General features: G+C 42.4%; 1 protein-coding gene across 2 annotated transcripts in view; it reads right to left on the bottom strand.

The window, feature by feature from the left end:
- MAST4 (microtubule associated serine/threonine kinase family member 4) overlaps nt 1-26932 on the bottom strand; it is a 513577-nt gene that overhangs the window by 341015 nt on the left and 145630 nt on the right. For both annotated transcript variants that reach the window (XM_066602813.1, XM_066602814.1), the window contains exons 2-3: nt 25998-26151; nt 23217-23341 (exon numbers count right to left, since the gene is read on the bottom strand). In XM_066602813.1, coding sequence (XP_066458910.1) covers nt 23217-23341; nt 25998-26151 — 279 coding nt within the window. The remainder of the gene's footprint in view (nt 1-23216; nt 23342-25997; nt 26152-26932) is intronic.

The raw sequence follows: 26932 nt of genomic DNA, 5'->3' as shown, positions 1-26932 counted from the left end.
GCAGCACAGCAGAAATTGTCCTTGCATATATGGAGCCTTATCCAATCAATATGTTTCCTGATGCATGCTCTGGTCAGCCGCACCAAAATTTGGTGCATTTTTTGGTGCATCACACATTCCCACTGGACAGTTTACCTGTTCAAGGGAGCCCCTTACAGGATATTAAAGGAAGATCTTGTGAGATCTGCAGTTTTGGCACAAGCAAAACACAGCTACAGAAGGGACAGGTACCCAAAGAATGTCCAGCACGTCGCATCAGTGCAACACGACCGCTGACAAACAGACGATTTTGCTTGTCTAAGTTTCTGTCAATCTAATTTTGCCTGCAGCGGCTGCTACAAGAGAAATGTAGTTTTACATGCAGTCATCTGTCTATGTAACACCTGAATGGCCCGATGCTGCCAGAGCGAGAGATGCTGCTTGTTAGCTTCTCTTTAGTCTGACTCCTAGATAGGAGTTCTCAAGCAGGGGGTCCCCCTTTATGATGTCTGTATGCCTTCATAAATCATTCAGAAAATGATCATATTGCTAAACTACCCATAAATTCATTTCTACGATGCTGCATTTCCATAAAACTGAAAAATTATACTGTACCTATATCCACCAGCAAAGTACAGTAGACTCCTACTTTATCCTACTTTAGAGGATCATCATCATTTGTTCCCATCATCTCCGCAAAACCTTTAGGGTTTGTGGAAGAAAAATGCTTAAAAGAAAAAGTTGCTTGCAAAGCACTCGGCTTCCCAGTATGTGAATCTCTATGGACTGTTTGTCCATTTTTTGGCACCTATTACACAGTTACAAATTAAGTAACTGCAGCAGTTCTGGATGCCCAAGCTCGGAATTTTCAGAGTGTTTGTATTCTCTACGGACACTACTGATGTAATCAGCCTAACCTAGGGCAACCCTGCTCTGCTCTAGAAAAGCCATCTACATTAATACAAGTCTCCTGCAGGGCTATAAAAGGCTTTTTGAAACAGTTTCTTTCCCACTTCTTAAAGGGGTTTTCCAGTTCCCGTATTTTGATTGTACAATGAATATGTTAGAAAGCATAGCAAATCACCTATGGCAATTACGTAGACGTTCTCAAGATATTCTTGTAGTCATTAAAAGGGACCTTTCATTATTTACTTCCAGAAGGGAATACTCTATCCTGGTCGTGTAGCCATCACATACAATACTGTGCAAATGTTTTTCAAAAATAGAAGGCGACCGATTGTCTCACATTTATTCTGCAGCAGGACAACCACCTCAAAACATACAGTCAATGTCATTAAAAGGGACACGGTCATCACCTTTGAGCCCCATAAACTAGGTTATGAGGCTTAAAAAGGTGAGAAAAGGAGAGTCCAGGGATGCATCTTTCATACCCGAGAACCAAACGATCCTGCGAAGTCCGTACATGCCAGCAGCAAACTGTGCTGTATTGAGCCGTGCAACTGAGTGTCCATCAAATGACCAGAACGCCGCTGGAAATGAGCAACAAAGGTTTCTATTCCAAAACTACTAGCAGAGAACTTGAGGAACCTTGCTGACCACTATTGATGGCCTACACATAAAATAGACCAACAGAAGATCATCAAGGCCCGTTGTGCAGGCCACCCGATCAGCTGTTCGCTGGGTTGGTGTGCTCATGATTTCTGCAGGAAGCAGACAACTCCATTTCCACTGCAGTGGCTTGACTTGGTATTACAGGCAAAGTTTCCAATCTTTTCATTAGGAACGTTGCCTGTAATACCAAGTCCGGCCACTATAGTGGGAACAGAGCTGTCTTGTAGAAATCGGTTCAGTACAGAAGCTCAATGGCCTAGTGAAAAGTTGATTCGTAGGGGTCCTAGCTGGCATATCTCACTGATCTACTATTGATGGCCTTTGTGACAAGATCTGGTCCCCATTACAGCTGGTTTCTGTTAGTTTCTGGCATTTCAGACAAACAGAATAGTGCAGTCGGCTATGCTATTCTGCCTGGCTAAAATGTCAGAAATAAAGGGAAATAAAATAAAAGGTTTCAGTCCCTGTTCACTAGTGGTATCAGAAGCTAATGGGATGGCAGCTACATTCAATAAAGGGGTTGCCATAACAAAAATAGATGCTTTAGAGACTATTTTCCCTTCTCATGAATTAACACAAGGTTTAATGCATGCGCTATGCATGAGTTTTGGTTAAGTTTAGGGAACAGCAATAATCTTTCCCCAACATATCTAATAGCATGGAATAGTGCTGCACAATATGGACTAAAAATAAAATGATTTTAAACCTCGTGGACAATTATTTTAATTATTTTTTTTTTTCTATAAGTATTTTTTTTAAGAGCAGTGAGGAGCAGTTGGCTATTTAACCAAAGTGTCCTCCTGCCATCAGCTATGATTGGCTAGCATGAAGACACTGACAATCATTGCCATCAGGTACCAAAGTGTCCTCCTGCCATCAGCTATGATTGGCTAGCATGAAGACACTGACAATCATTGCCATCAGGTACCAAAGTGTCCTCCTGCCATCAGCTATGATTGGCTAGAATGAAGACACTGACAATCATTGCCATCAGGCAGGTGGTGGGAGGAGAAGTAATTCCTGAACCGTGGGCACCGGAAGCAATGGACTCTTATGCGGGGAGACCGATGCCGACCAATAACACATTGCTGTTGAAAAGCTGATCTGCCGTGATGGTTTTTCTCAGTCCTTGCTGGGTGCTGTAAAAGAAAAGTCGTCCCTACCAAACAGATCTACTATATATCCCATCAATGTAGACTAAACCACATATCATGGTAGATATCAATCAGTGGAGAATCAAAGATAGCCGCATTAGCTTCGCGGACTACCTGATGCACACTGTGCATTAGTTTGCATCTTTAGTCTAAGACACTACATCTGCTTTGATTGACCAGTGCTGCCCCCATGAAGAGTGGTGGCCAGTCAAAACAGTATTTAGCATTTTAGACTACCAAATGTATACTAATACACAGTGTGCATCATGTAGTCAGAGAAGCGGTGCAGCCATCTTTGTTTGTCCAGGCCCAGAGGGTCACTTTAACTTATGACTAGAGATGAGCGAGCATACTCGGTAAGGCGATATACTCGAGAGAGCATTGCCTTTTTCAGGTACCTGCTGGCTCGTTCCTGAAGATTCGGGGGGGGGGGGGGCTGCGGGGGTCGTAGCGGCGTGGGGCAGCGGGGAGGAGAGTGAGAGATCTCTCGTTCTCCCTCCCGATCCCCTCTGCAACCCTCCGCTCACCCCTGCGGCCTTCGCCCCCCGAATCTTCAGGGACGAGCTAGCAGGCACTTGAAAAAGGCGATGCTCTCTCGAGTATATCGCCTTACCGAGTATGCTCGCTCATCTCTACTTATGACACAATCAAAAATAATTGCAACTTTCACAGACCAACCAGAATGACAGGGCATTCAGACAAAGAGATCCGGAATCCCTAATATACATCCAGATTGACTTTTTTCATTTTTCTATTGTTTTGAGCAAAAGCTCTCCTATGTTTGCCATGAAGCAAGCATCCGAATAAACACAGCATTGGTGTATGGACACAGATTTCCATCGCACAACAACTTAACTTTTCATTGCATACTAACAGAAGCAATTAAGAGAGTACATGGCAATGAGGAGCCTGCAGGCAGCTCGGACTAGTCTTCACTGTAGAGGTCACAGTTATCTCGCTCTTCACTAATTGTTAGTGTTCATTAGCCAGCGGTATTATTGCTAACAGTAGATAAAGACTTCTATAGATTACATTCAAGAAGTAAAACTGCGATAGGAAAAAGGTACCAACTCTCATCATGAATAATTACCTATAAAACATGGATTTGAATGCCATTGGGAATTTCTGTCAAAAGACGATGCCAACCCTGCATGACCTTTTGAAGAGTTACGATTGATTGAATGTAGATGTAAATAGTGAGCGTGCTGCAGACATTTATACATTGTTATTGCCATGTAGTGTATGTAATTTAAGATAAGCACAATAGAGATCGCTAAATACAGACTTTAATTCGCCATCATTTGGATTATGAATAATTTGAAGAACATTGAAAAAGTATATAAAAGACTGAGAGCCTACATGAAATTAGTAACATAGTACATAGTATGTAAGGCTGAAAAAAGACATGTAGTTCAGCCTACTACCCCCAGTATTGATCCAGAGGAAAGCAAAAAAAAAAAAAAACCCAATGAGGTAGAAGCCAATTTTCTTAATTCAAGGCTTATTCAGAAGACTGTATATCAGATGGGTTTTCACGCCCAGCCAATATACGCGGTCTCTCTCTGCAGGGGGAGGAGGCGGGAACGGCCGGGAGCAGTGCACTGAGCTCCTGCCCCCTCTCCACTCCTCACCACTATTCGCAATGGGAGGGGGGCGGAACTTCACTACGCCCCTATCCTGCCCTCCCATTGCAAAGATTGGGAAGGGGCGGAGAGAGGGCAGGAGTTCAGTGCACTGCTCCCGACCCGGCCTATATCCTCCCCCTGCAGAGAGGGACAGCATATATCAGCCCGGCGTGATAACCCGGCCGATCTACGCACCTCGGAATAAGCCCTAATGGAGAAAATGCCTTCCCAACTCCAATATTGCGATTGAAATAATCCCCGGATCACCGACCCTTGAAGTTATTAATGATAACATAATGTTTCTATTCGTTTGTAGTTAGCGACATTTCCTATCAAAACTCCAAATTTCTATTACATTGCAGTTTGTTGCTGGAAATCAAATGCCAATTTAGCACATTTATGGGTGCCAGAGTAAAGAAATGTCGTTGCATCTATAATCATAACCTGATGACAGTGCTGTACACTGTGCTTAGGCCTGTTTCACACAAGCGACAAAATCGTATGATTTTCTCATGAAGCGACAGTGCGACAAAATGTACATATGTGAAGCCCATGCTTTTCTATGGGTTTCTTTACATTAACGATATTTTGTAGCCTGCGACATTGCGAGAGAGAAAAAAAAAATCACGGGTTGCTAAATATGCCCGTGACATGCAATGTTTTGTAGCCCATGTTTCCCTATGGAGCCTCCTTATATATCACATAGCATGGACTTGCGATTTTTGTGTGATACAATTTTAACAGTAGAAAGTCCTATTAACTTTCTCGTTATAAAACCGCATGATTTTATCACACGAAAAAAATCGTGGGTAGCAACGACGTGATGCTACATTTTTTCCAAGAAGAAAGCATCACTGATGCCACAAAATCATGAGTGCATAGCAGCGATTTGGTAGCAGCGATATCGCTGTAACCCATGTGAAACAGGGCTTATATGACACAGCGACAAGCCTCGACTTCACCTCAGCCACCAGCTGAAGTTTGTAACTCACGTGCAGCTTATATGTGAAAGCAACGTAGCAGAGCTGTGTGTGTGACGTGCATGTAGCAGAGCAGTGTGGCGCATTGTGCCACCAGAAACAAGGGTATTATAATTTCCTAATCACTGGTATATGTATTAATGACCTGGTAGAATGATTGCACCGTAAAATAGCAATATTCGCAGATGATACAAAACTATGTAAAATAATGATTAACACAAGAGAGGACAGAATACGGTTGCAAGAGGATCTGGATAAGTTGGGGGCAGAAAAGTGACAAATGAGGTTTAACACTGATACATGTAAAGTTCTGCACATGGGCAGAGAAAATACAGGTCATCATTACACACTAAATGGAAACCACTGGGTAACACTGACAGGGAAAAGACTTGGGGATTTTAGTGTACTGTAAACTTAACTGGAGCAACCAGTGTCAGGCAGCTGCTGCCAAGGCAAATAGGATCTTGCAGTGCATCATAAGAGGTCTAGGGGCACATGACGAGAACATTGTTGTTCCTTACAAATTACTGGTCAGACCACACATGGAATATTGTGTACAGTTTTGGGCACCTCCACAACAGCATTATGGTTGACCTTATAAACTGCCATATCCACATGGGTGTATCCGTGCTCTGAATTATGCATGTATTTTTACGGTGCATAATACAGACATCTTAATCCCTATTGATTTGCATTGGGGTAATCAGATGTGTGCTTCTCACATGTGTATTTTTCACGAGTGGAAAAAAAAATTGCAGCATTACACACGGAAATTCGCCATTACAGTCAATAGGGCTGCGTAACTATGCAGTGAATATGCATAATACATGCATATTCACTCTATAATTCTGCATGAAGACAAGAGAAATCTATGGGACCTTCATGCGTTTCCTTTTAGGAGGTCACCTCTGAGATTCCTGACCATTATTTTATATGATTTCAGTACTTAGAACTAATTTGTAACATTCTAATAAGATTGGCAGCAGGGGTACATCATCTCCCATAGCTGTTCCAGTAGGGAGTACATCCTCTCCAGTAGCTGCGCCACGTGTGCGATACACGGCCCATAGAAACCAATTACAGAATGGTATCTGCAAGGGAAAAAAACAGCACTTTAAAGGCTATGGACACCTTTGGGGACCATTTTCTCCCCAGTGCATGTATTTTGGCTGACAATTGCTTTTGTAGTAAGGTTTAATTAAAAATGTTACAGTTTGTCTTCTGCATATCACTGTATATAGACACGGCAGTTCCAATAGGAAATCTGTAAGTGAGGCTGACCTGACTGCTTAGCTTCCCTCTTGCATGTCATCATCAGCCAATTTATGACAAGAAAGTTCACCTCTGTTACAGTAATAAATTAGTTGCTAACAAGCGTAGGAAAGGAGAGATGAGGGCTGGAAACTAAACCTCTCTGTCCAGATCACTGATGATCTCCTAAGGAGACTTATGGTCTTTTTACACTGGACAACAGACAGGCAAATGAGTTCCCGAGCGCCAACGCCACCGCTAAGGTCTTAACCGCTCGTGCAGAGCATTTAGACAGACTTCGCCGCTAGATCGCTGGCTTCTCACTCAGCGCTTCACCTTCAAGCGGGGTGTATTTACACAGAAGCCCCCTATCCAGCGATAGTTTTTATGCAGACTGAGGGTCAGCGTTAACGAACTGCGAACGACTAGTGAGTGATTTTTTTTGCATTTACACTGCACAATTATCAAAGCTATTCGTTTGAACGAATTTTGAGCGAAAATCATCCCGCGTAAATGGCCCTTTAGACTGCAGTGTCTGTACGGTGATAAGTAGATGCTGCAGAAGAAAACAAGTGCAACACTTAATTAAACCCTACTGCAAAAACAACAGTCAGGCTAATAACATACATGTAAGTGAAAAAACACTGCCCCTCCCCAAATGTGCGCCTTCAAACTAAATAATTACAAAACAAGCTACTTCTCTGCAGAGTAAATCTGTTTCCACTGAGGTCCGTGCGCTCAGCAGAGGCCCGTACAGCATCTCGGGAGCAGCCTATCCATCTGCCACCTAGTGGATTTGCTTAATGCAATCAATTGACATTCCAGCAGTGATTAAACATGCGCTCCTGCCTGCAGGACGGGATGGCTGTGCAGCGCCTGCTCTTCTTGGCATATTTCATTTCTGCACACATATTTTACAGGTGAAAGTCTAAACACACTTCAATATTAATATGATTCAGTGTAACATTTGGAACCAATGGATGCGTTTAATAGTGAAGAGCAAATTTACTGTGACTGCCACGGATACTTTATTAGGAGAGTATTTCATTTTATCGATATCTTTTGTCAGTAATTTGCAATTAGAGTGAATTCTATTTAAATGGCACGCTATAAAATAATGCTATTTTCCGGCCATGTGAATGAAGAGCGGCAGCAATGCTTTGTCTCATAAATTTGTTGTAAATCCGTAGACAGATTTGCTCAGAGATGTTCCCGAGTCATTTCAGCAACATGTTAAAATATAAATCAGCCATGGGACTATATGTTCTCTTCTACCTGCTTCAAGTGATATTTTCTGCAAGGGATTATTCAACTCGGATCTTTCCCCTTTCTTTCATACACAAAAACAGAATCAACTCTGCATAACAAAATATCTAGCTTAACGCAAAGTCCATACTGGTACAGCATGCAAGATCACTGTTGACCCCCCCCCCCCCCATTCTTCCCCCTACCATAGTAACTTCGGAGCTATTCACCCTTCTTATACAGTAAACTATTTCCCTTCTTTAGGCTAGGGTCACACAGGGCGGATTTGTTGCGGTTTTGCTGCGGTTTTTCCGTTGCGTTTTGACGCACAAGAACTGCTTCTGCGGCAAAACCGCTTCAAAGGTTAATTTGGGTTTGCGGATTTTGCAGCTTTTTTTTACTTTTGACGCGTATTTGGTGCGGTTTTGGCTGCGTCCACAGAGTTCTATGGACAAAAAAAGCGCTGCGGAAACGACCAAAGAATGAACATGCTGCATCTTTTAAAACCGCGCCGCAGTTGCATTTCCGCACTGCGGCTGTGCGGAAAAAATCCGTCCTGTGAGAACAGCTTTTTGGCAAATCTCATTTGTGCTGCATTGCACTGCAAACGCAGCGGTTTTGCCGCAGTGCGGATATGCAATGGCAATCCGCGGCAAATCCGCCCTGTGTGACCCCAGCCTAAAGGGTTTACTCACTTCCAGTGCCGATTCCATCTAGGGTTTCCATCTTCTATGCAGAAAACTACATAGTAAGCAACATATAGTAGCAAAATGTACAGAATCAATAAATGTTTACATAGTGGGTAATCCGACTCAGAGCACTGTAGATGTGAGTAGTTCGCTATACAACAGTCCATAGGCTTCTTTTCACGTGAGCCCAAAATGATGGCACTAGGTGAACCTACTGCTACATATAGAAGAAAATGATGCCACAAACTCGATAAACAGTTGTATGAAATACTGATTCTACAATAAACTAAAACAAAATGTTACTTAGCGGTAACCAGTCTGTAGATAAGAAAGTAGTAATGGAGGAAGAAAAGGAGAGAAGGGAAGGGGTGAAGGGAATGGAAAGAGGATCAAGGGGAGAGAGCACTCAGTTAAGCAAGACTCGAGTCGGCTTGTCTTATCTATCCCAGGAATTCCTGGAACTCTGCCGTCCCCAGAAAATGGGACCATGCTGACCACATTCCCAAACAGCCACCATGTTCCGGGTGTTCTTCTGCCATTAGCTCTTCCATGTATTTCAGTTCCCTGGCAAATTCAACTACCGTAGGGGGGCAAGTACTCCACCAGTGCGTAGGGATCACTGGCCTCAGTGTGAAAAAGTGGTGTAGGCAGCCCTTCTTAATTACTAACCAGACACAATAAGTTCAGTCCCTACACTAATGTCTGCATACAAGATGGAAACCCAAGATGAGAATCGGCGCTGGAGCGAAAATCATGGCGTAAATGAAGCCTAAGACAACCTGCTTCCATATTAGATGGTATGAATCTCATAGAAAGGGTCTTCTCATGCTCCATACCCTATCAGGAACTCCTGAATGGATGGATCCGCCATTATATGGACATTTATTTGAATGACCGCCATGTAATACTGCTTTTCACCTGCAGAGAAATATTTGGTTGACTGCAACTTCAACAAGGAGGTAACAACCGTCAAGGGTTTCTAAAGCCACACCTGGAGCAGTCAGCATGTGTGCCTTTCTCATGTCAAGGTAAACCCTGTTAGTAAGGGCTCATGTCCTTGGCCGTATGCGCTAAACGCTGTGGGTCTCCACGCAACGTTTTACACATTTCCAGCCATATGCGCTGCTGGCATATGGCACTGCACATGCCTGCAAATCACACACTCACGGACATGCGCAGTCATTTTGGTTTTTCTTTTTTAAAGCTCGCTCTGTTCAGAGTGGGGATACATATGAGAACACTGCCCCTACAAGGGTATAGGGCTCACACTGCATATGTACGCAGAGAAATAGAGTTTGATGCTATTTATTTCACTTGTGTATCGATACACAGTCTCCACACGCCGGTGTGCATGAAATAATGAAAGACCATTGACCTCCATGGATTCCATTCACTGCGTATCATGCAGCTGTGGAACGCATGTACAATACGTGGTGAAAACATGGTTGTGTGCATGAGGACTAAAGTATGAAGTACGGCGTGTAAAATAAATTGCATGTCACAATACACTGTTATGGTGTTGATCATATAACAGGATCAATGATCCTACAACTCTACTAGACAGATACAAAGCATGGTACCTCTCTAGGTCACTTAGCTTTTCGGGGGGTGAGGGGGGGCTGTTTAAGAGTACATATATACATATATTATATACATATATTCTCAAACTGACCATAACTATTGCACAGCCAACAGTTATCCATCTCATCTCTTCCTCCCATATACTGCTCATAGAATAAACTTGTACAAAAAAAACATTTCAGGGACCTCTGACAGCAGCTTTTCTCCCAAAGGCGGATCAGCATTTGTTTCTTTTGCCTACAGTAGCTGAACAAATGAATTATCGTTCAGCCGCTGCAGGCGGCCCGATTATTGTTCAAATTCCAGTGATCCAGCGAAAATCTGAATGATGATCGTCCCATGTAAAGGCGCCATTAGTCACAATTGCAGAGAACAAACACCACACAAACCATTGTACCAGCCATGTCTTTTATTGAGTATACTGAGTAAACATCCATAGTATAGGGAGAAAAATAAAAATAAGTGAACCTCTGTGCTAATGACTTCTCCAAGAGCTAATTGGCAGGTGATTCGATTAAATCAACCCTCCGGTCCTGGACATACAAAGATGGTCACACTACTACTGATTGCTTGATGCACTGCGCATTAGTATGAATTATTAGTCCAAGACACGCCGCTCTGACTGGCCAGCACTGGTTAATCAAAACAGGTGTAGTGCCTTAGACTAATGATGAATACTAATATCTAACGTACATCAGATAGTCATAGAATCTGGTGCAGACATATTTTGTCTGTGCAAGTTCGGAGGAGAAATTTGACGCTTGCGTTTCACAGGTGCTTTGCCCATTAAATAAAAGGTATACAAACTTAGTTACTGACAAACCTGTTCTTCTTAAGAAAGACTGGTTAGTGTGAGCTATGTGTCAATACAGACTTTCAGAAACATGTTCTAGAGATGCAGGAGGCTGAAAAGGGCTGTTATACCATACCGACAATTTGTAATTTTATGGATTTTTTTTGAATAAAAAGTGTTTTTAAGGAGCCGTCTTTTCTCCTTTGTTGTTGCCATTTAAGCAGTTTGACTCATGGTCAGCCTGAGCGCCTGAAAACCTTCAAGCTAAAACGGGGTAACTACTACTTACATAACGCAATATTATCTTCATCTGGGTAATATTTTGGCGTTATGGAAAAACAGTGTAGTGCGCTCTTCTACGCCGTTTCTGTAGCTCCCATTCACTTCAATGAGAAAAAAACGGAAACGGCGCTGGACTAAGTGCTCGACTTTCTATAGGTTCTGGCCGGGTAGCCATTAACCATGGCATTGGTTTCCCATTCTGGCTATGAAAACCTCTTTAAAGACAATAGTTACTTGTGTTCATGTGGCTACTGTAAAGGATATCTATGGAACACTGTAAATAGAGCAGAGGAGTAATTTAGGCATAATGATGTTCAAAAAATAGTCTAGAATCCGAGAATAACAGATAAGTACAGAGGACATGTTTTCGTATGTGGTTTTAATTAGCAAACAAAAATCTAAAAACTGTAAAGCCACCGTACTCGAAGCAAGGACAAAGAGAAAAACAAAAAGACTTTAACCACAGTACTAAGAGGGCTACTTCTAAAAACGAGGAAACACCAATTATCTCCTGTAATCACCATGTAAGAACACATCCAGTTGCTTACATTCTATATCCTATCCTATGATTAGAGTAAAAAAAGATCAGCAATACACAAACACAAAGGGTAACTTTTCTGAAATAATGATTTCTCTAAAACTCGTATCTTCATAGCGATGACGAGCGGAGACGCTCCAGCCGCCACTTGGATTTTAGCTTTTATTAAAATTCACACTGTCCACTCCAAACATTTTCAAGTTGCATTTCATTCTTTGGGTTCTCTCTCCCCAGGTATAGAAAAGGTTAAACCATCTTTGCCAAAAGGTCACCTGCATTATAATGCATCAGCTGAAAAGCGCAATACGCCACTCGCCTCCCGCTGCGACGAGGGATACATTCACTGTGGAAGCGCTTAAAAAAATAATGCTATGCATTGTTTAAAAGGCTTCTGCTTAACATTTGTATCATCAGATGAATAGTGCAATGATTCACACTCTGAATAATCAGCACATCTTGCAAGGATGCAAAATAATGAGGTGTATATCTTCGACGGAGGAACTGTAAACTCGTTTTTCCACAGATAAAAGGCATTTCTCTGATGGAACGCAGAGGTTATTGCTATATGCTGCAGAGAATTATTGGAGCAGAGCTCATGAAACGAGTGTAACCATGTTAATCCGTGAATAAGTACACAAATGGCAAATATCCTCCAAAATCACTAAACGAGATAAAAGAGGAAAATATACCTCGGTGCACACATCAAAATGAAATTGCACCGAGATATGTATTGTCATTTAGGAAAGGCAACGGCAGAATGTTTAGCAAGCAAATTGTTGCATTTCAAACATACATAAAACTCATAGAATTTAGGTTAGAAAAGAGATTGAAATCTATAGTTGTCTGGTTTCTGTGGCATTATAAGTCAAAGCAAGCAGTATGCTATATCCTTAAAGGAACAATATGGGTAGAACTAGAGGACCTGAGGGGATGGCACATGACACAGAGAACACCAGAGGTAGAATCTCCGTATCAGGCCTTATTGCCCCAGGTATTGCACTAGGCATAACAGTCTACTAGATTTGCCTTGAGTGGCAAGTACTATATGTCTTCCTTTATATTCTCACAGCCTAGTGAACTAGTTTGCAAAGATAACCCATTTAAAGGTTTTTGTCAACTAAAAAGCTCAGATTTAGCAAAATTTCCTAGAATTCTCAATGTGCAATATAATCCAAAACTATTACTAGTAGCCATAGACTCTGATTATCTTGCAGTAGGTCAATAGTGACAGTAGCCATCAGTAGCTATGTCATTCAGCCTTAGAAATCTCATACTTCTGGACAGTGTTTTTTGGAAAAGTGAGACGTTACATCTGGACATAGACCTAGGCCTCAAGCACATTTCTATGGAGAACTATGGGGCATTGGACATTATGAAGTTATTGTACCCTAGAGTGGAGAATAGCTCTGCAATACAACATTTTATGGCATACACCATAAGGGCGAGCACCCACTGGCGTTTTTTTACCTGCGTTTTGCGTTTTTCCTGCACAGGCATAGAGATAACATGTGTTCCTGTCCACTGGCGTTTTTTTTGCGTTGCGTTTGCGTTTTTAACATAGGAACTGTCAGTTGCATATGTGTCCCTATTTTTCTCCTAATGCACCCATGAATGTCAATGGAAATTAACGCAAAACGCCGCGAAAACGCCGCGAAAAACGCGCGGGAGAAACGCGGCGAAAACGCTGCGTTTTTTTCCCGCGGAGAACGCAAACGCCAGTGGGTGCTCGCCCTAATACTGCTCTTAGTACAACGTCTTGCCGAGTCTCCCGAAACCTTCAGGAGACTCTTGGACTCCAGGGAAATGTCAAATCTCAAAGATGCCACAGATTCCTTCCACTTGAAGAACATTAACTGTGCATGGCACAAGGATACTGCGTCACCTGACTCAGTCCTGGCTCGTGAAAAAAGGGGCATTGTATGTGTATAAGGACATGTATATGCTTGCACTCTGGAGTCTTCTTCCAGAATATTTTAGAAAGTTGCCAAGTATGACTTAACCCTTTCCAGTCCGATTTGTATCCTGGTTTTCCTAGGGGGCTTACTCTTTTTCTGCCGTTATACAACAGCGCTATATGCTGGCTAAAGCCAGTACTGCATGAGGTGACACGTTGGATAGGCTCCGACAACAGAGAGGCTAGCAATATACAATAAGAGAACCCCGACAAATGTCTTCCAACATTGGAGCTGTACAGCCTTAAATCATAATGTCTTTAGATGTCAGACAGTGGATTGGAAAGGGTTAAAGAGGATCCGTTGCCATATTTTACAATACAGAATACATATACTATTAAAAGGGTTGTACCACAACTGACTTATCACCTATGCTTGGGTGATAAAATTTAGGTTAAGTGAACCCAAAATAGGACACCCGAAAACGACACCATTGACGCTCATGTATACGCTGCATGCAACACATAGATGTCATTGTATGGTCATCACATCTACACTACATGTTGTATTGCAGATCTAGAAGAGCCTGCACTCTCGCCGCCTCCTTCTCAGAGTAAACATTTAGCAGTGACTGTCCATTGAGGTTCGGTGTTTTTTTTTTTTTAATATAAATTAAATATTCAAGGCTAAAGCCGCATTTTCTGTCAGTTTCTATTACCAAAAATTGAAAGGGATTTGGGATGTTCGCCGACGCTCTTCATCCCCTGTTCTGAAGCATGTGCGCTGAATCCTTCTTGTTAACCGTGAAAGCCTAGCGCTGGAAAATGAGAATGTAACAAGATGCCAGCCTTCATTTTAAAAACGCTCTTCTGCATTAGACAAATTTACATAAATCTAAAACAGAAGACGGTTTGAAGACACGCTCGTTCGTGTCAGATTTAATGCATAAACATGCCCAATTAAGAAAATTACAGATCACAGAAATAAGATCGTTAAAATTATGCAGTTTGTAGGGAAAGTTGAAATATTCCCTCTTCATCTAAATTACTAATGATTCTAATAAATTCACTATTGTAACCAGTCTTCCTCTGCTGTATAAGAGCAGCGACCAATGAGACGGGTAGATTTGCCTTAGTAATTATGTAGCCAGGTTTAACTTGACTCTTAAAAAGTGGTGAGATAAACTTTGGCACAGAAAGTTATTTGACACCTCAGTAGCTTTTCAATGGCTAAAGATAACGTTGCCACAGAAAGTTATCACGGTCAAGTTAAAATCTGCTACATCTGTATACCGCTGTGCAGTGGAAAACTTTCATATGGATTGCAGATTGACAACCATATCCCCTTTTTTCATACATGTGCAGTTCCAGGGAGTATGGGGTATTATGGTATCTTGATGCCACCAGGAATTCCCCTGTACGCGATTGGCTGCACAGCTTCTTCGGCACTAGGTCCTGGAAGGGAACTAAAGATTGATAGAAAAGGTATACAGCAGCCGTCGGCGGTGCAGCCACAGCTGCAAGTGGCTTTCCCAGCAGCGCCCCAGAAGACATAACCCCCTTAGTGTACAAGTGCTGTGCGACCTGGGCAGCAGGGAGGCCAAAGCGAATTTACTCTGCTTTGCCACCAGAATGCGTTTTCATTTACAGCTTTGAGCGGCAGTCATGGAGCTCACAGCTGGCGGCAGAGACAGAGGTATGAGCTGGTGGCCAAGTGGGACGCATGCCAGAAATGCCGGGCGGGACTGAGGTGAGATGTTGCAGTGTCTACATGGACTTCTGCTGGCCCTGGACAGTTAGCCTGAGGGTTTCTGTTCTTCTTAGGCTTACATTACCTGTAAATGCTGCCATGTTACAGCGGTAACATGGTAGCATTTACACGTAATGTACGCCTAAGAAAAACAGTAATCATCACCCTAAGCCAGCAGGGCTGGAAGAAATGTATCCACAGGCTGCTAGGACCTTCCTGCATTTACCCTATCGGGAGCTGGGGGTGTGAGAGGGGCGTTTGTCCTGTCAAACCCCTAGCTTCCGGTGGTGTCAAGGTACAATAATACCGGAGTAAGGTTTCTCCTTGTAGAGAGCAGCATTAAATTTGATCAGTGTTTCCCAACCCCAGTCCTCAGGGACCCCCAACAGGTCATGTTTTCAAAATTTCCTCAGTATTGCACAGGTGATGTAATTATTGTCGGTGCCTCAGACATTGCCACAAGTGTACTAACTATAGGATATCCTGAAAACATGACCTGTTGGGATGCCTTAAGGGCTGGGAAACACTGGTGTAGGGTGTTTTCTATAAGCCATGCATTCTTCCCTTGGAAAACACCATGCAAATACAAACCGATGGAAGAATCCCCCACAGCATCAACAATTGCAAGGCAGCGTGCCTATGTGTCAATATCCAACCTTTTAACAGGCCTTGCAGTATGTTATCCATATACATGCGTTTTTTGGGGGGCTATTCGCCCTTTATCAGTGTAAGGGCTCCCACACACTTGCGTTTGTTAACGCGATTGTCAATGGGACTTTCTAACATTAAAAACGCAACTTGCATTTTTGGTGCATTGCGTTGCGTTTTTAACATTAGAAAGTCCCATTGACAATCGCGTTAACAAAAAACGCAAACGCAAGTGTGTGGGAGCCCTATAAGTAGGACGCTAGTTAGTTAGGTAAGAGGCCAAACGGGTCCAGGAAATAATGTTTCTCCATGTGGCGAGATCATCACAATGGTATAGGAAGAACCATATAGGCCATGCAATGGTTCCTAGGGAAAAAAAGTCATGCAAATGAGTGATGGAATAATCCTCCACAGGGACACCTATTAGAACATGAGCAAAAATACCATACTTCTGAAGCAATTTTTTTTTTCAAACTGTTTAATTTCATTGCAAGTATGTCAATAATCTGGCATAATCGCACTGCTAAATAAGCATATTGTCCTGGGTTGTGTTCACATCATGCCATAGGCTTCCACTTAGAGTGACTGTTGAAAGAAAGCTACTGAAGTATAAGGTTGGGTTCACACAGGGCGGATTTGCTGCAGAAATTCCGTCCAGAATTTCACTGCGGCAAATCCACCTGCGGTTGCTAATCCCAGGGTTAGCCAGCCACGTGGATGAAATGTCAAAAATTTCGTCCACATGGGCAGACCAATCCGTTGCCACAAAGCTGGATGATGCCAGAGCTGCGTATTCCCCGGTCGCAGCATGTCAATTTTTTCCCCCTGTTGCGGCCACCCTCCTTTCTATGGGAGCGTCGGGTGCAATGGAAAAGCGCGCGGCCAAGCCGCTCCAAAACCCGTGGCACTTTGCAGCGCTTTCCCAGCAGAAATCTTGTGGTTTTTCCCTGCGGCCAAACTGCAAGATTTGCGGTGGGATTCCGCCCTGTGGGAACCCAGCCAAAGCCAAGTATGTCCATATGAGTTCTATTAACCCGACAGACTTGAAGAGTGTTCTTTGACCTTTGTTGGGCTATACCACAAGAGGTATGAGCTAGTGTAGTGGACAATGCCCCTTCATGCAATAGTATATACCGAACACACATACCAACGGGGAAATACCTTTGCTTAACATTTGAGTTTGAGTGACAGATTCCACTGTATGACATCCATCGGATATACATGGCAGCTTTTCCAGCATAAATATATCAAACGAATGCCAACAGCATGTTATGAACACAGCTTTATTGGAGTTTTAGGTTTTGCTTCATGTTCAGTAGAAAAACTGTAAAAGACTGAAAGTTTCATTATCTTGTGTTAAAAAGCGATTATCTGATATCAGATCCCTTGTGTTATCTGAGCGCAGCATTGACCTTCAGGATCTATCAATATCCTGCTTACTAATTCTTACTACAAGTTAAAGGGCCACGTAAAGTCCTGGTGATTTAAAAGACAGAGTCAATACATTGACTTTACAGACAAATGAGGCCAAGCTGCATTACCAGACCCTGTCTATGGACAAGAGTGGCACTCTTTACGTAAGGAGCAATGATTTTCTAGTTACATACAATCACTTCAAAAGACCATGTATCACCTATATTTTTAAGAATTAAAACCAGATAGTGAAACATTTTTTCTAGGCTTTTTATTCTCAAATAAAGATAGTTTTATTTTTAAGGAGGCAGCCATCTTGCCTGACCCTGCCTTGTTAACAGCATTCAGATATGCTCTTTACAGCACCCATATTGACCATGGGCACATCTACTCTGAAGAGGCGCGAAGCGCCCCACTGCCGGCGGGGGGCGAGGCGCGAAGCGCCCCACTGCCGGCGGGGGGCGAGGCGCGAAGCGCCCCACTGCCGGCGGGGGGCGAGGCGCGAAGCGCCCCATTCCCGGCGGGGGCAAGACGGGAAGCGCCCCATTCCCGGCGGGGGCAAGACGGGAAGAGCCCCATTCCCGGCGGGGGCAAGACGGGAAGAGCCCCATTCCCGGCGGGGGCAAGACGGGAAGAGCCCCATTCCCGGCGGGGGCAAGACGGGAAGAGCGCCATTCCCGGCGGGGGCAAGACGGGAAGAGCCCCATTCCCGACGGGGGCAAGACGGGAAGAGCCCCATTCCCGACGGGGGCAAGACGGGAAGAGCCCCATTCCCGACGGGGGCAAGACGGGAAGAGCCCCATTCCCGACGGGGGCAAGACGGGAAGAGCCCCATTACCGACGGGGGCAAGACGGGAAGAGCACTTTTACTGATGGGAACAACATAGGGAAGCATCATTTAATGACATGGGCAACAAGAAGGAGCATTATATACACACGGCGCGATATACGACTTTGATATCCCCTCACACCCAGGCCAGACTAAAGGCATGTCCTAGATGCTCACAACAAAAATTTGACTTCCCACATGGCATCTGGCATTGCCCTAAAATCAAAATACTCTGGGTAGAAGTCCAGTCACTTGAGCGTGAAATTGGAGAATCATTTGTACCAGAAACGCCACAAGCCTTTGTATTTCACTCTTACTAGCCAAACCAAAATTATTCTTATACATACTATCCTCATAATAAGCAAATGGTGTTTTCTGTCAAAATGGCTGCAATCCAAGTCCCCGGTATTATCAGAAACACTGCAGGAGTTAAAGTACAATTTAAAAATGGAGAGATTGGAGATAGAAATGTGCAGAATCCCAAGCATCAAACTTTAAGAAATGGCGGGTCTTCATAGAAAAATTCCTAGATGCAAACGAGATCACCAAATGTATGTGCCCATTTGTGAATACATCATGGTATTATACCGAAATGGATGCAAATCGCTTGGTGAGATTAAAAACATAAAATCATTATGTGAGGGTATATATATATATTGCCATATGTTTTTTTATGTTTTATACCTATATGCAAGTTTTATTCAATTCCAAATGAGAAAAAACTTATATGTCGCCTTACATCAGATATTCCAAGGCTTTAGAAGGCTGAGAGAGATGCTCTAGAAATTCAGAGAAGAAGAACCAGACATGAAGGACGCGTGTACTTGGCCATTTTCCCAGAAACAAGATATCAAGATGTTCAACCATGTACATAATTTTCACTGTCTTAGGCTGAAAATCCGGACTTCCCATATATGGTTATGAGCCCATCACCCCCTGGTGGGGATGGGAAAAAGGGTATAAGATCTCATGTAATCTGTAATAAAGCACGTTGGCACAGCCGAGAGCCATGTCCCGTGTGAGGAATGATACCAGATCCCTGTGTGGTGTCTCTTCTTACCGCCGGCAACGGGGCAAGTGGGGTGGGCCCGATTGGTGCTGTATTTAGAATTTTAACCCTGATAATTACTCTTTGGTTACATAAGAGTAATTATAACCAGGCGAGAAATATAAATATAAATCGGGATTCTGAATTACCATAGTTCTCAATTAACAAAGAACTACAGAGAAGACATATGACACACCTTTAACAGTCCACATTCACTTTATTAATTTAGTGGTTTATTGGTAAAGATGTTGTTAAGTTATGGTTTATTATATAAAATAAAGAAAACTGCAATAGAGGATACATAAATCAAGAAAGGATCGAATATGTATGGCATATTATTTTCATTCGCGTATACACGTTTGTCATAAATGTACATAGTGAATCTGTTATCTATATGAACATTTCAAGTTTATAGAAATCAGCATACATCTGATGAGCCCTATGACTAAGACAATACGTAACTATATTTAAGATACCATATGATGCCATTAAAGGGGTTGTCCCGCACCGAAACGTTTTTTTTTTTTTCAATAGACCCCCCCCCCCCCCCCCCCGCTCGGCGCGAGACACACCCGATGCAGGGGTTTAAAAAAAAAAAAACGCATAGTACTTACCCGAATCCCCGCGCTCCGGTGACTTCTTACTTACCTTGCGAAGATGGCCGCCGGGATCTTCACCCACGGTGGACCGCAGGTCTTCTCCCATGGTGCACCGTGGGCTCTGTGCGTTCCATTGCCGATTCCATCCTCCTGATTGGCTGGAATCGGCACACGTGACGGGGCGGAGCTACGAGGAGCAGCTCTCCAGCACGAGCGGCCCCATTCAGAAGGGAGAAGACCGGACTGCGCAAGCGCGTCTAATCGGGAGATTAGACGCTGAAATTAGACGGCACCATGGAGACGAGGCCACTAGCAACGGAGCAGGTAAGTGAATAACTTCTGTATGGCTCATATTTAATGCACGATGTATATTACAAAGTGCATTAATATGGCCATACAGAGGTGTATACCCCCACTTGCTTTCGCGGGACAACCCCTTTAAGTTTATGTTCACGTAGATGAGTCACAAATGTTACATATGAGTGAAAAAAAAGTGTATCACACAACATATATGCAATATTTTTTTGTTTAAAAAATTTAAAAATTTGTGTTAAAAAAATAAAAAAGGCAGCCCATTAAGGACATGGGCAACAGGGAGCATTATTACTGATTGAGACATCAAAGTGGGGGCATTAATACTGACAGGGGCAACATAATGTCATAAACAGGGTTACTCAATAGTAAACTATCAATGGCCTATCCTTAGTATAGGCCATGAACTGTAGATCAGTGAGGGTTCACCACGTGGGAATGAGAATAGGGCTGATCCCTCTGCACTGTGACAACCCTTCAAATATTTGTAGGCAGCTATTAAGTCTCTTCTCAGCCTTCTTTTTTGCAAGCTAAACATTCCCAGATCCTTTAACCGTTCCTCATAGGACATGATTTGCAGACCACTCACTATCCTGGTTACTCTTCTCTGAACGTGCTCCAGTTTGTCAATGTCTTTTTTTAAAGTGGGGTGCCAGAACCGGACACCGTGCTCGAGATTAGGTCTGACTAAGGAAGCGTAGAGGGGAATAATTTTAATGACAGGGCAATAAGGGAGAACATTATTACTCATGGGGGCATACAAAGGGCATTATTATGGATCATGCTTTTTAATTTGGCACTTATTGCGTCAGGTTTTATAACTAAATAGGGGCACTGAGGATAAGGAGATTGTGTATTAGTGTGAAAAACATGCTGGACAAGTGAGGAGCCAATGATGTTTATGTCAAAATCAGCAGAGACAAGTAATGGCTGGGAGAAGTTGCCATGGTGATCTGGACTAGATAGAGGTGTAAAGGGAAAATGAACAAATCAAGTCAGAGGAGACATCACCTGTGATCAATGTATATAACGGTACTGTAAAATCACTTACATGGTCCGCAGAGAGCCTGTGTATTTACCACTATATGGTTACTGTATGAGGCCAATATTGGTCTTATGTGTTTTTTTTTTTAAAGTAACAGTATGGTGGCATTATGTGGTCACAGCTTAGGGGTACAGAGACCATTTAAAATTGTCAGCAAGTGCAAACACGACACAGTCTAAACAGTTGTGCTAGGTTCAAATTACCATAATTACACTGGGAGACCAAATCTTTAGAAAGGCAGTGTGCGTCCTCAAGGCCCAGCTAGTCAATTATTTGAATCTACAAATCTGGTTTACTTTATTAATCCATTGCTGTTGCATTGAAATGTGGGGTGGTCTGAAACCAGTAGGCAGGGATCAAAGCTTTAGCAGAGGCTATTAGACAAGTGAAAAGATATATGTCTTTGAAGGAAGATATACGTTGGAAGGCATATATAGTATCACCTTGTCTGGTGTCCACTTAAAATCCAGTGCAGATATTTTACTAGTCTTCCTGTTTTACCAGTTTCCAAAAAGGCACGATTAAGGAGTAGGACCACTGAATAGGACGATAAGGTCCTAAATGCAACTTACACCATACCGAGTTCCCACTCCCAAGATAAGAGGGCAGCTTTGGACTATTTGAGGGGTAAGATAAAATTTGTGAAGTAATCTGGATAGCCTCCTAGAAGCATAATTATACTCTCAAATTCGGTGAGAAGTCTCCCAGAAGGATGTGTTGCGAGACAAGTTTTAAAATAATGCTGATGGAGATAGGTTATATTTAAGGAAGGAAGAAGAGTATACAGGATAGACTATATATCAATTACTATACTCATTATGGATATCTAGTAAGGTAGGTTCATAAGATAGACTCCAAAAGTATTCACTAGATGAATCTAAAAAGTCTTAGAAAGCACAGCTAGAAGTTGGCCAAGAGTGAGGGAGTCTGTACTAGGGTGGGGGAAAGGGAGTCCCAGATCTCGCAAGCCCCCTATAGCAATGGATCAAAGGTGTTACTTTTGTACATTTTGGAATTAGGGAGCCAGAGATCTCTCAAGAAATGAGAGCCATAGGAAACATGAGCAAGAAGCTGAAATTTTGGCTCTAGCCATCTGTTAAGTTGAATCGCTTTATAATATGTAACGCTCATGTCATGAAGGAGGCCCATACCTCTCATACATGGTTTTTGAACTAGAAGGTGATGAGCCAGCCTAGGATGTCTACCTTCCCATACAAGCTTCCAAAATAGCGAAAGCAGCAATTTAAAACAAAGGTAAAACCAAGGAGAATTGGGAGCATCTGCATCTTAAATAAAACATTTGGGATTATATGTCAATGCAGGAGGTTCCTCCATCCAAACAAGAGATGACTGGGAGGTCATAAAATGTTAAAAAGTTGCTTGAATTTGGTAAACAAAAAAGGAGAGACGTTCAAGTTATATAAGGCTATCAAATTCTTAGGTATACCCAAATAATCAATAGATGATTTAGTCCAGGTAAAGGGGGGAGGGGGTAAAGCTGTTAAATACTCTAAATACTGTTAACTGCAGCAAGGGCCAGATGATTTCCCCCCCCCCCCCCCCCCTTCCCCACCCCAATTATAAAATATGTACAGACAATAAAATAAAATGTAAAAAAACTACAAAAAAAAAAAAAATCAGAAAAAATGCATTGGAGAAATGGAAAATGTTCACTATCTGGTATTCATAAATAAATATAGGCGATACATTCCCTTTAAGATCAATACAAGTTATGCATTTACAACAATACTCAACTTTATCTATAGATTGCAACAATAGATTAACTGTAAAATTGTGTTAAAATGTGAACCTATCCTTTAAATTAATAGGTGACTCTAAGCCATTCCTGTACTTACACCACCACCATATGGGCAGTTCCAGGAAGAAACCATTTACTGTCCATAATTAAATCGTTGGTTTTTATTACCTGGGAAAAGTTGTCAAAGTTGACATAAATATTGCTGTATACATAAGAGGAAACCGATCACTTACCAGGCTGGCTGTCAGAGACGGGGCAGACTGCCCTAGAGCCTGGCTCCGCATTCGCACCAAATTAGAGGTTTCCGTAGATGCCTGCCAAATCTGTTGTGCAGTGCCAGCAGGTAGCAAGTACCGTCCTAGAAAACAGATTTCCGAAATGTAGTTTGTGAACTTTATTTTGATAGTAATAGATTATTATGACCAGATAATGCAAGGTATGAAATATAAATACATAACCGGAGGGCAGAAGAGAGGCACTGCTGTTCTAAATGACAGCTGACTACATATACGAGTGCCATCTATACTACTAGAGAAACCTATAAAGGACACTACATGCATAGCAAGACATGAGGTCACCTGAAGACAAGAATACAATCATAGTTACTACTTCTGTTATACTGTCCTCTCTAATAGTCTCTATATAAACGTCTGAGTGGTATGGCAGAAAACTTATTATACATTGTATAATAAATATAGGTAAGTGATCATATCTACCACTACGCTCAAAGGGTGGAAATTTACTGTGGAATCTGCATGAAATCGACAGCAAATTTGTGCCAGTCAAGTATCCCATTCATGTGAATCTGAATACACGCTACAATCTATATGGTGCAGTTTTGTTATACATGTTAAAATAGAGACGTGTCGCTTGTTGGCGTCGATTCCACACCGAAACCACATCAGGGATTTCTGAGTGTGGATTTGGCAATTAAGGGCCAACAGCAAACAGAAGGTAAAATCCACAGGAGAAATCTGCCACAGCTTTAGGGCTCCTTCACATGGGTGTATTTGTGCGTGAAAAATTTACGCGTGCAATATGCAGAGAATAGAACATATTGATTTCAATGGGTTAATTCACATTTCCTTTTTTGCATGCGCATTTTTTGGACATTCAAAAATAAATAAATAAATAAATAAATGAATAAATAAATAGGACCTGCTATATTTTTGTGTACCAAGGGTCCCTACAAAAATCTATAGGAGGTGGGCAATACGCTGAACAATTCTGTGAAGAAAAAAAACAAAAAACACACACACACACACAGGCTGAATCCCATTTAAATTGGGGTGCGTTAGTCTGCCGCGCAAAAAGTACAGTAAACTAAGCGAGCAAAAAAGTCTCATACATTACCCAATTACGTTGTGCTGAGGCAGGCACAAAAACACATATGCCCGTGTGAAGGAGCCCTTGTAGGCAGAATTCGACGCAAATTTTGCATTATGAGCTCATTCTAAGGCGCTGTTCACATTTCTTTTATCTTTTTATTCCTTAGTTCGGTCATGAAACAGTCAACGGATTTCATGAGGCAGCGCTGGTTTCCATCATTGGACACTTCTAAGATGCTGACTTTTTTCTTTCTTTTCTCTATGATCTGTTCCATCATTATACTGCTATTGCTAATTTTTCCCCAACATTTATTATAGAAACCATGATGGAACAAAGTTCAACCCCAGTGAAAGTCCGCAGCATGTGGAGGAGATCGCATCCACAATGCCTGTATTGTAATATGCAGTGGATTTTCTGCAGCATTATCGCAACGTATGGACATTCTTTAAGGACATATTCACACATTGTGGTGGTATCACCTTCTTTGCTGTGATTTTGCAAAATCAGGGATAAACACAAAGAAAGCTCGATATGACCGCTTAACATGAATACACCTTTGTTAGATGGTCATGATCAAGATGGATTGGCCATCGCTGGACAGAAACTGAAATGTATATTATACATATTGATTTTAGGCATTTATGGCAAGTCCACAGACACCTAGTATTCTCCTTTTTCCATAGCTCCCATACCCCTTAATAGAGAGGCAACACATGTCCACATCTCATTCAAGTGTGGGGAGAATGCTGTGGCCGGGTATCTTCTGATCTCCATTCTTCCAATAGGGAAAGGATATGCCATAAGTGACTAAAGGGAACGTGTCAGGTCCTATGAGCACCATAAATAAATTTATGGACTCCTAGAACGGGAGGTGCCAAGTCTAGGGGTATGCTTTTTATACTCACCTGCCTCCCCACTGCCCCAGTATCTGCCCAGCGCATCCATCCTCCTTCAGTGCTCATGCACATACACTGTCCTCTGCATGTGCGGAAAGAGTGAAGAGGAGTCCGATGCATGCGCAAGGCGCCAGCTTCCTGGCAAGTTAGCAAGGAAACGGGGAGGAAGGGGAGTATCAAAATTTTAAAAAAGCACCCCCTGTCACAGCAGCCCAACAACTTCATGTATGGTGCTGGAAAGGACCCGACCTATTCCCTTTAAGACAGGAATCCTAAAACGGAAAACTCCCCATTTGGACCAATAATTGAAATCCTTTGAGCCCCCCTTTAAACAACGGAGTTGTTAATTGTCAAACATTTAAATAGTGCATTAAAACAGTTCAGAGAGACATCAAACAGGTCAAAGAGCTGTGGAAACGTGATGTGAATCTCTGCTACCGAAGAGGTTTAAGCATTTTGCACAATTTCCCCTTCTATTACTAGAATCAGGGTGGGATGGAGCTCGACTACTGCCAACAATGTGTTTATGAGAAATACCAAATGACATAAGCATCACTGAATGTTGAATTGATATAAGTGAACTAAAAAAAAAACAAAAAAAAAGAAATTTTGCAGCATTGGTTTGCCTACCTAGAAGATGCAACATTCATATGGAGAGGGCACAACAGCACAAAATTATATGAGCAAGTTAAAAAAATATATCAAAACTAAGAAAGGTATTTTCCATAAAAACACTTTTGCAACTAACTAAAAACACAGTCCTGTATTGCATGAAGGATTGCCTCTTACCAGTCAGAGCGCCTCCAAGACTCCCTCTTCTCAGCAGCCGTCCATCTTCATTCAGTGACTTTTTGTATTTAACAGACTTGCTTGACCTAAATGACACTTCTGGAGTGCTACATTTGCGCAACTGCATAGGAGGTGGGGACAATATGTTGTCAAGCTGTGGAAAGAATTATAAGGCTCCATTAAAAATAATGTTCCTCTTCTGTCGTAAGTACGGTCTATAATGATTTGATTTATACACACAGACACACTGGATACAAATGTTTATTGCTGCAGATAAGGAGTACATGTCCCGCAGTACATTTACTTATTTTATTTTAGGCAAAGTCTGGAGTGAACACAAAAGAAAGGAGAGGAGAGGTGTCAGACATTCTCGCTTTTATATCTTTCTTGCATCTTTTAAACCTCCTGCACTAAAAACTTTATATGTCAATCCGATCATGCAAATTCTGCAGAAAGTGATTTGCTGAAGTGATGTCAGTTGCAGAAATTTCTATACAAGCTGCTCATTCAGTAACCACATCCAAAGAGCTAACACATGGCCAGCACCAACAGATTGGAGCAGTGCCACTTACACAAGATTAGCTTAAGGCCTCATGTCCACGGGGAAAATAATAATTAAAATCCGCAGCGGATCACCCGCGCGCGGATCCGCGCCCCATAGGAATGCATTGACCACCCGCGGGTAGCTAAATACCCGCGGATGGTCAATAAATGTGAATTAGAAAAATCATGGAGCATGAAAAAAAATGGACATGCTCCATTTAGGTGCAGATCACGCTCCGGATGGCCCCATTGATCTCTATGGGGTGCGGGAAATCCGCTGCGGGTGTTAAATGCCATTTATTTGGGTGCGTGAAATCTGCATGCGGATTACAAGTTTGGCTTCTTTTTCAGTGGCCTTGCATTTTTTTTCACGCGCAGATGCAAAAATGCTA

This window comes from Eleutherodactylus coqui, chromosome 5, assembly GCF_035609145.1.
Source record: "Eleutherodactylus coqui strain aEleCoq1 chromosome 5, aEleCoq1.hap1, whole genome shotgun sequence".
Lineage (NCBI taxonomy): Eukaryota > Metazoa > Chordata > Amphibia > Anura > Eleutherodactylidae > Eleutherodactylus > Eleutherodactylus coqui.
The sequence above is the reverse complement of the archived record's forward strand: the minus strand, read 5'-3'. Positions and strand labels throughout refer to the sequence as shown.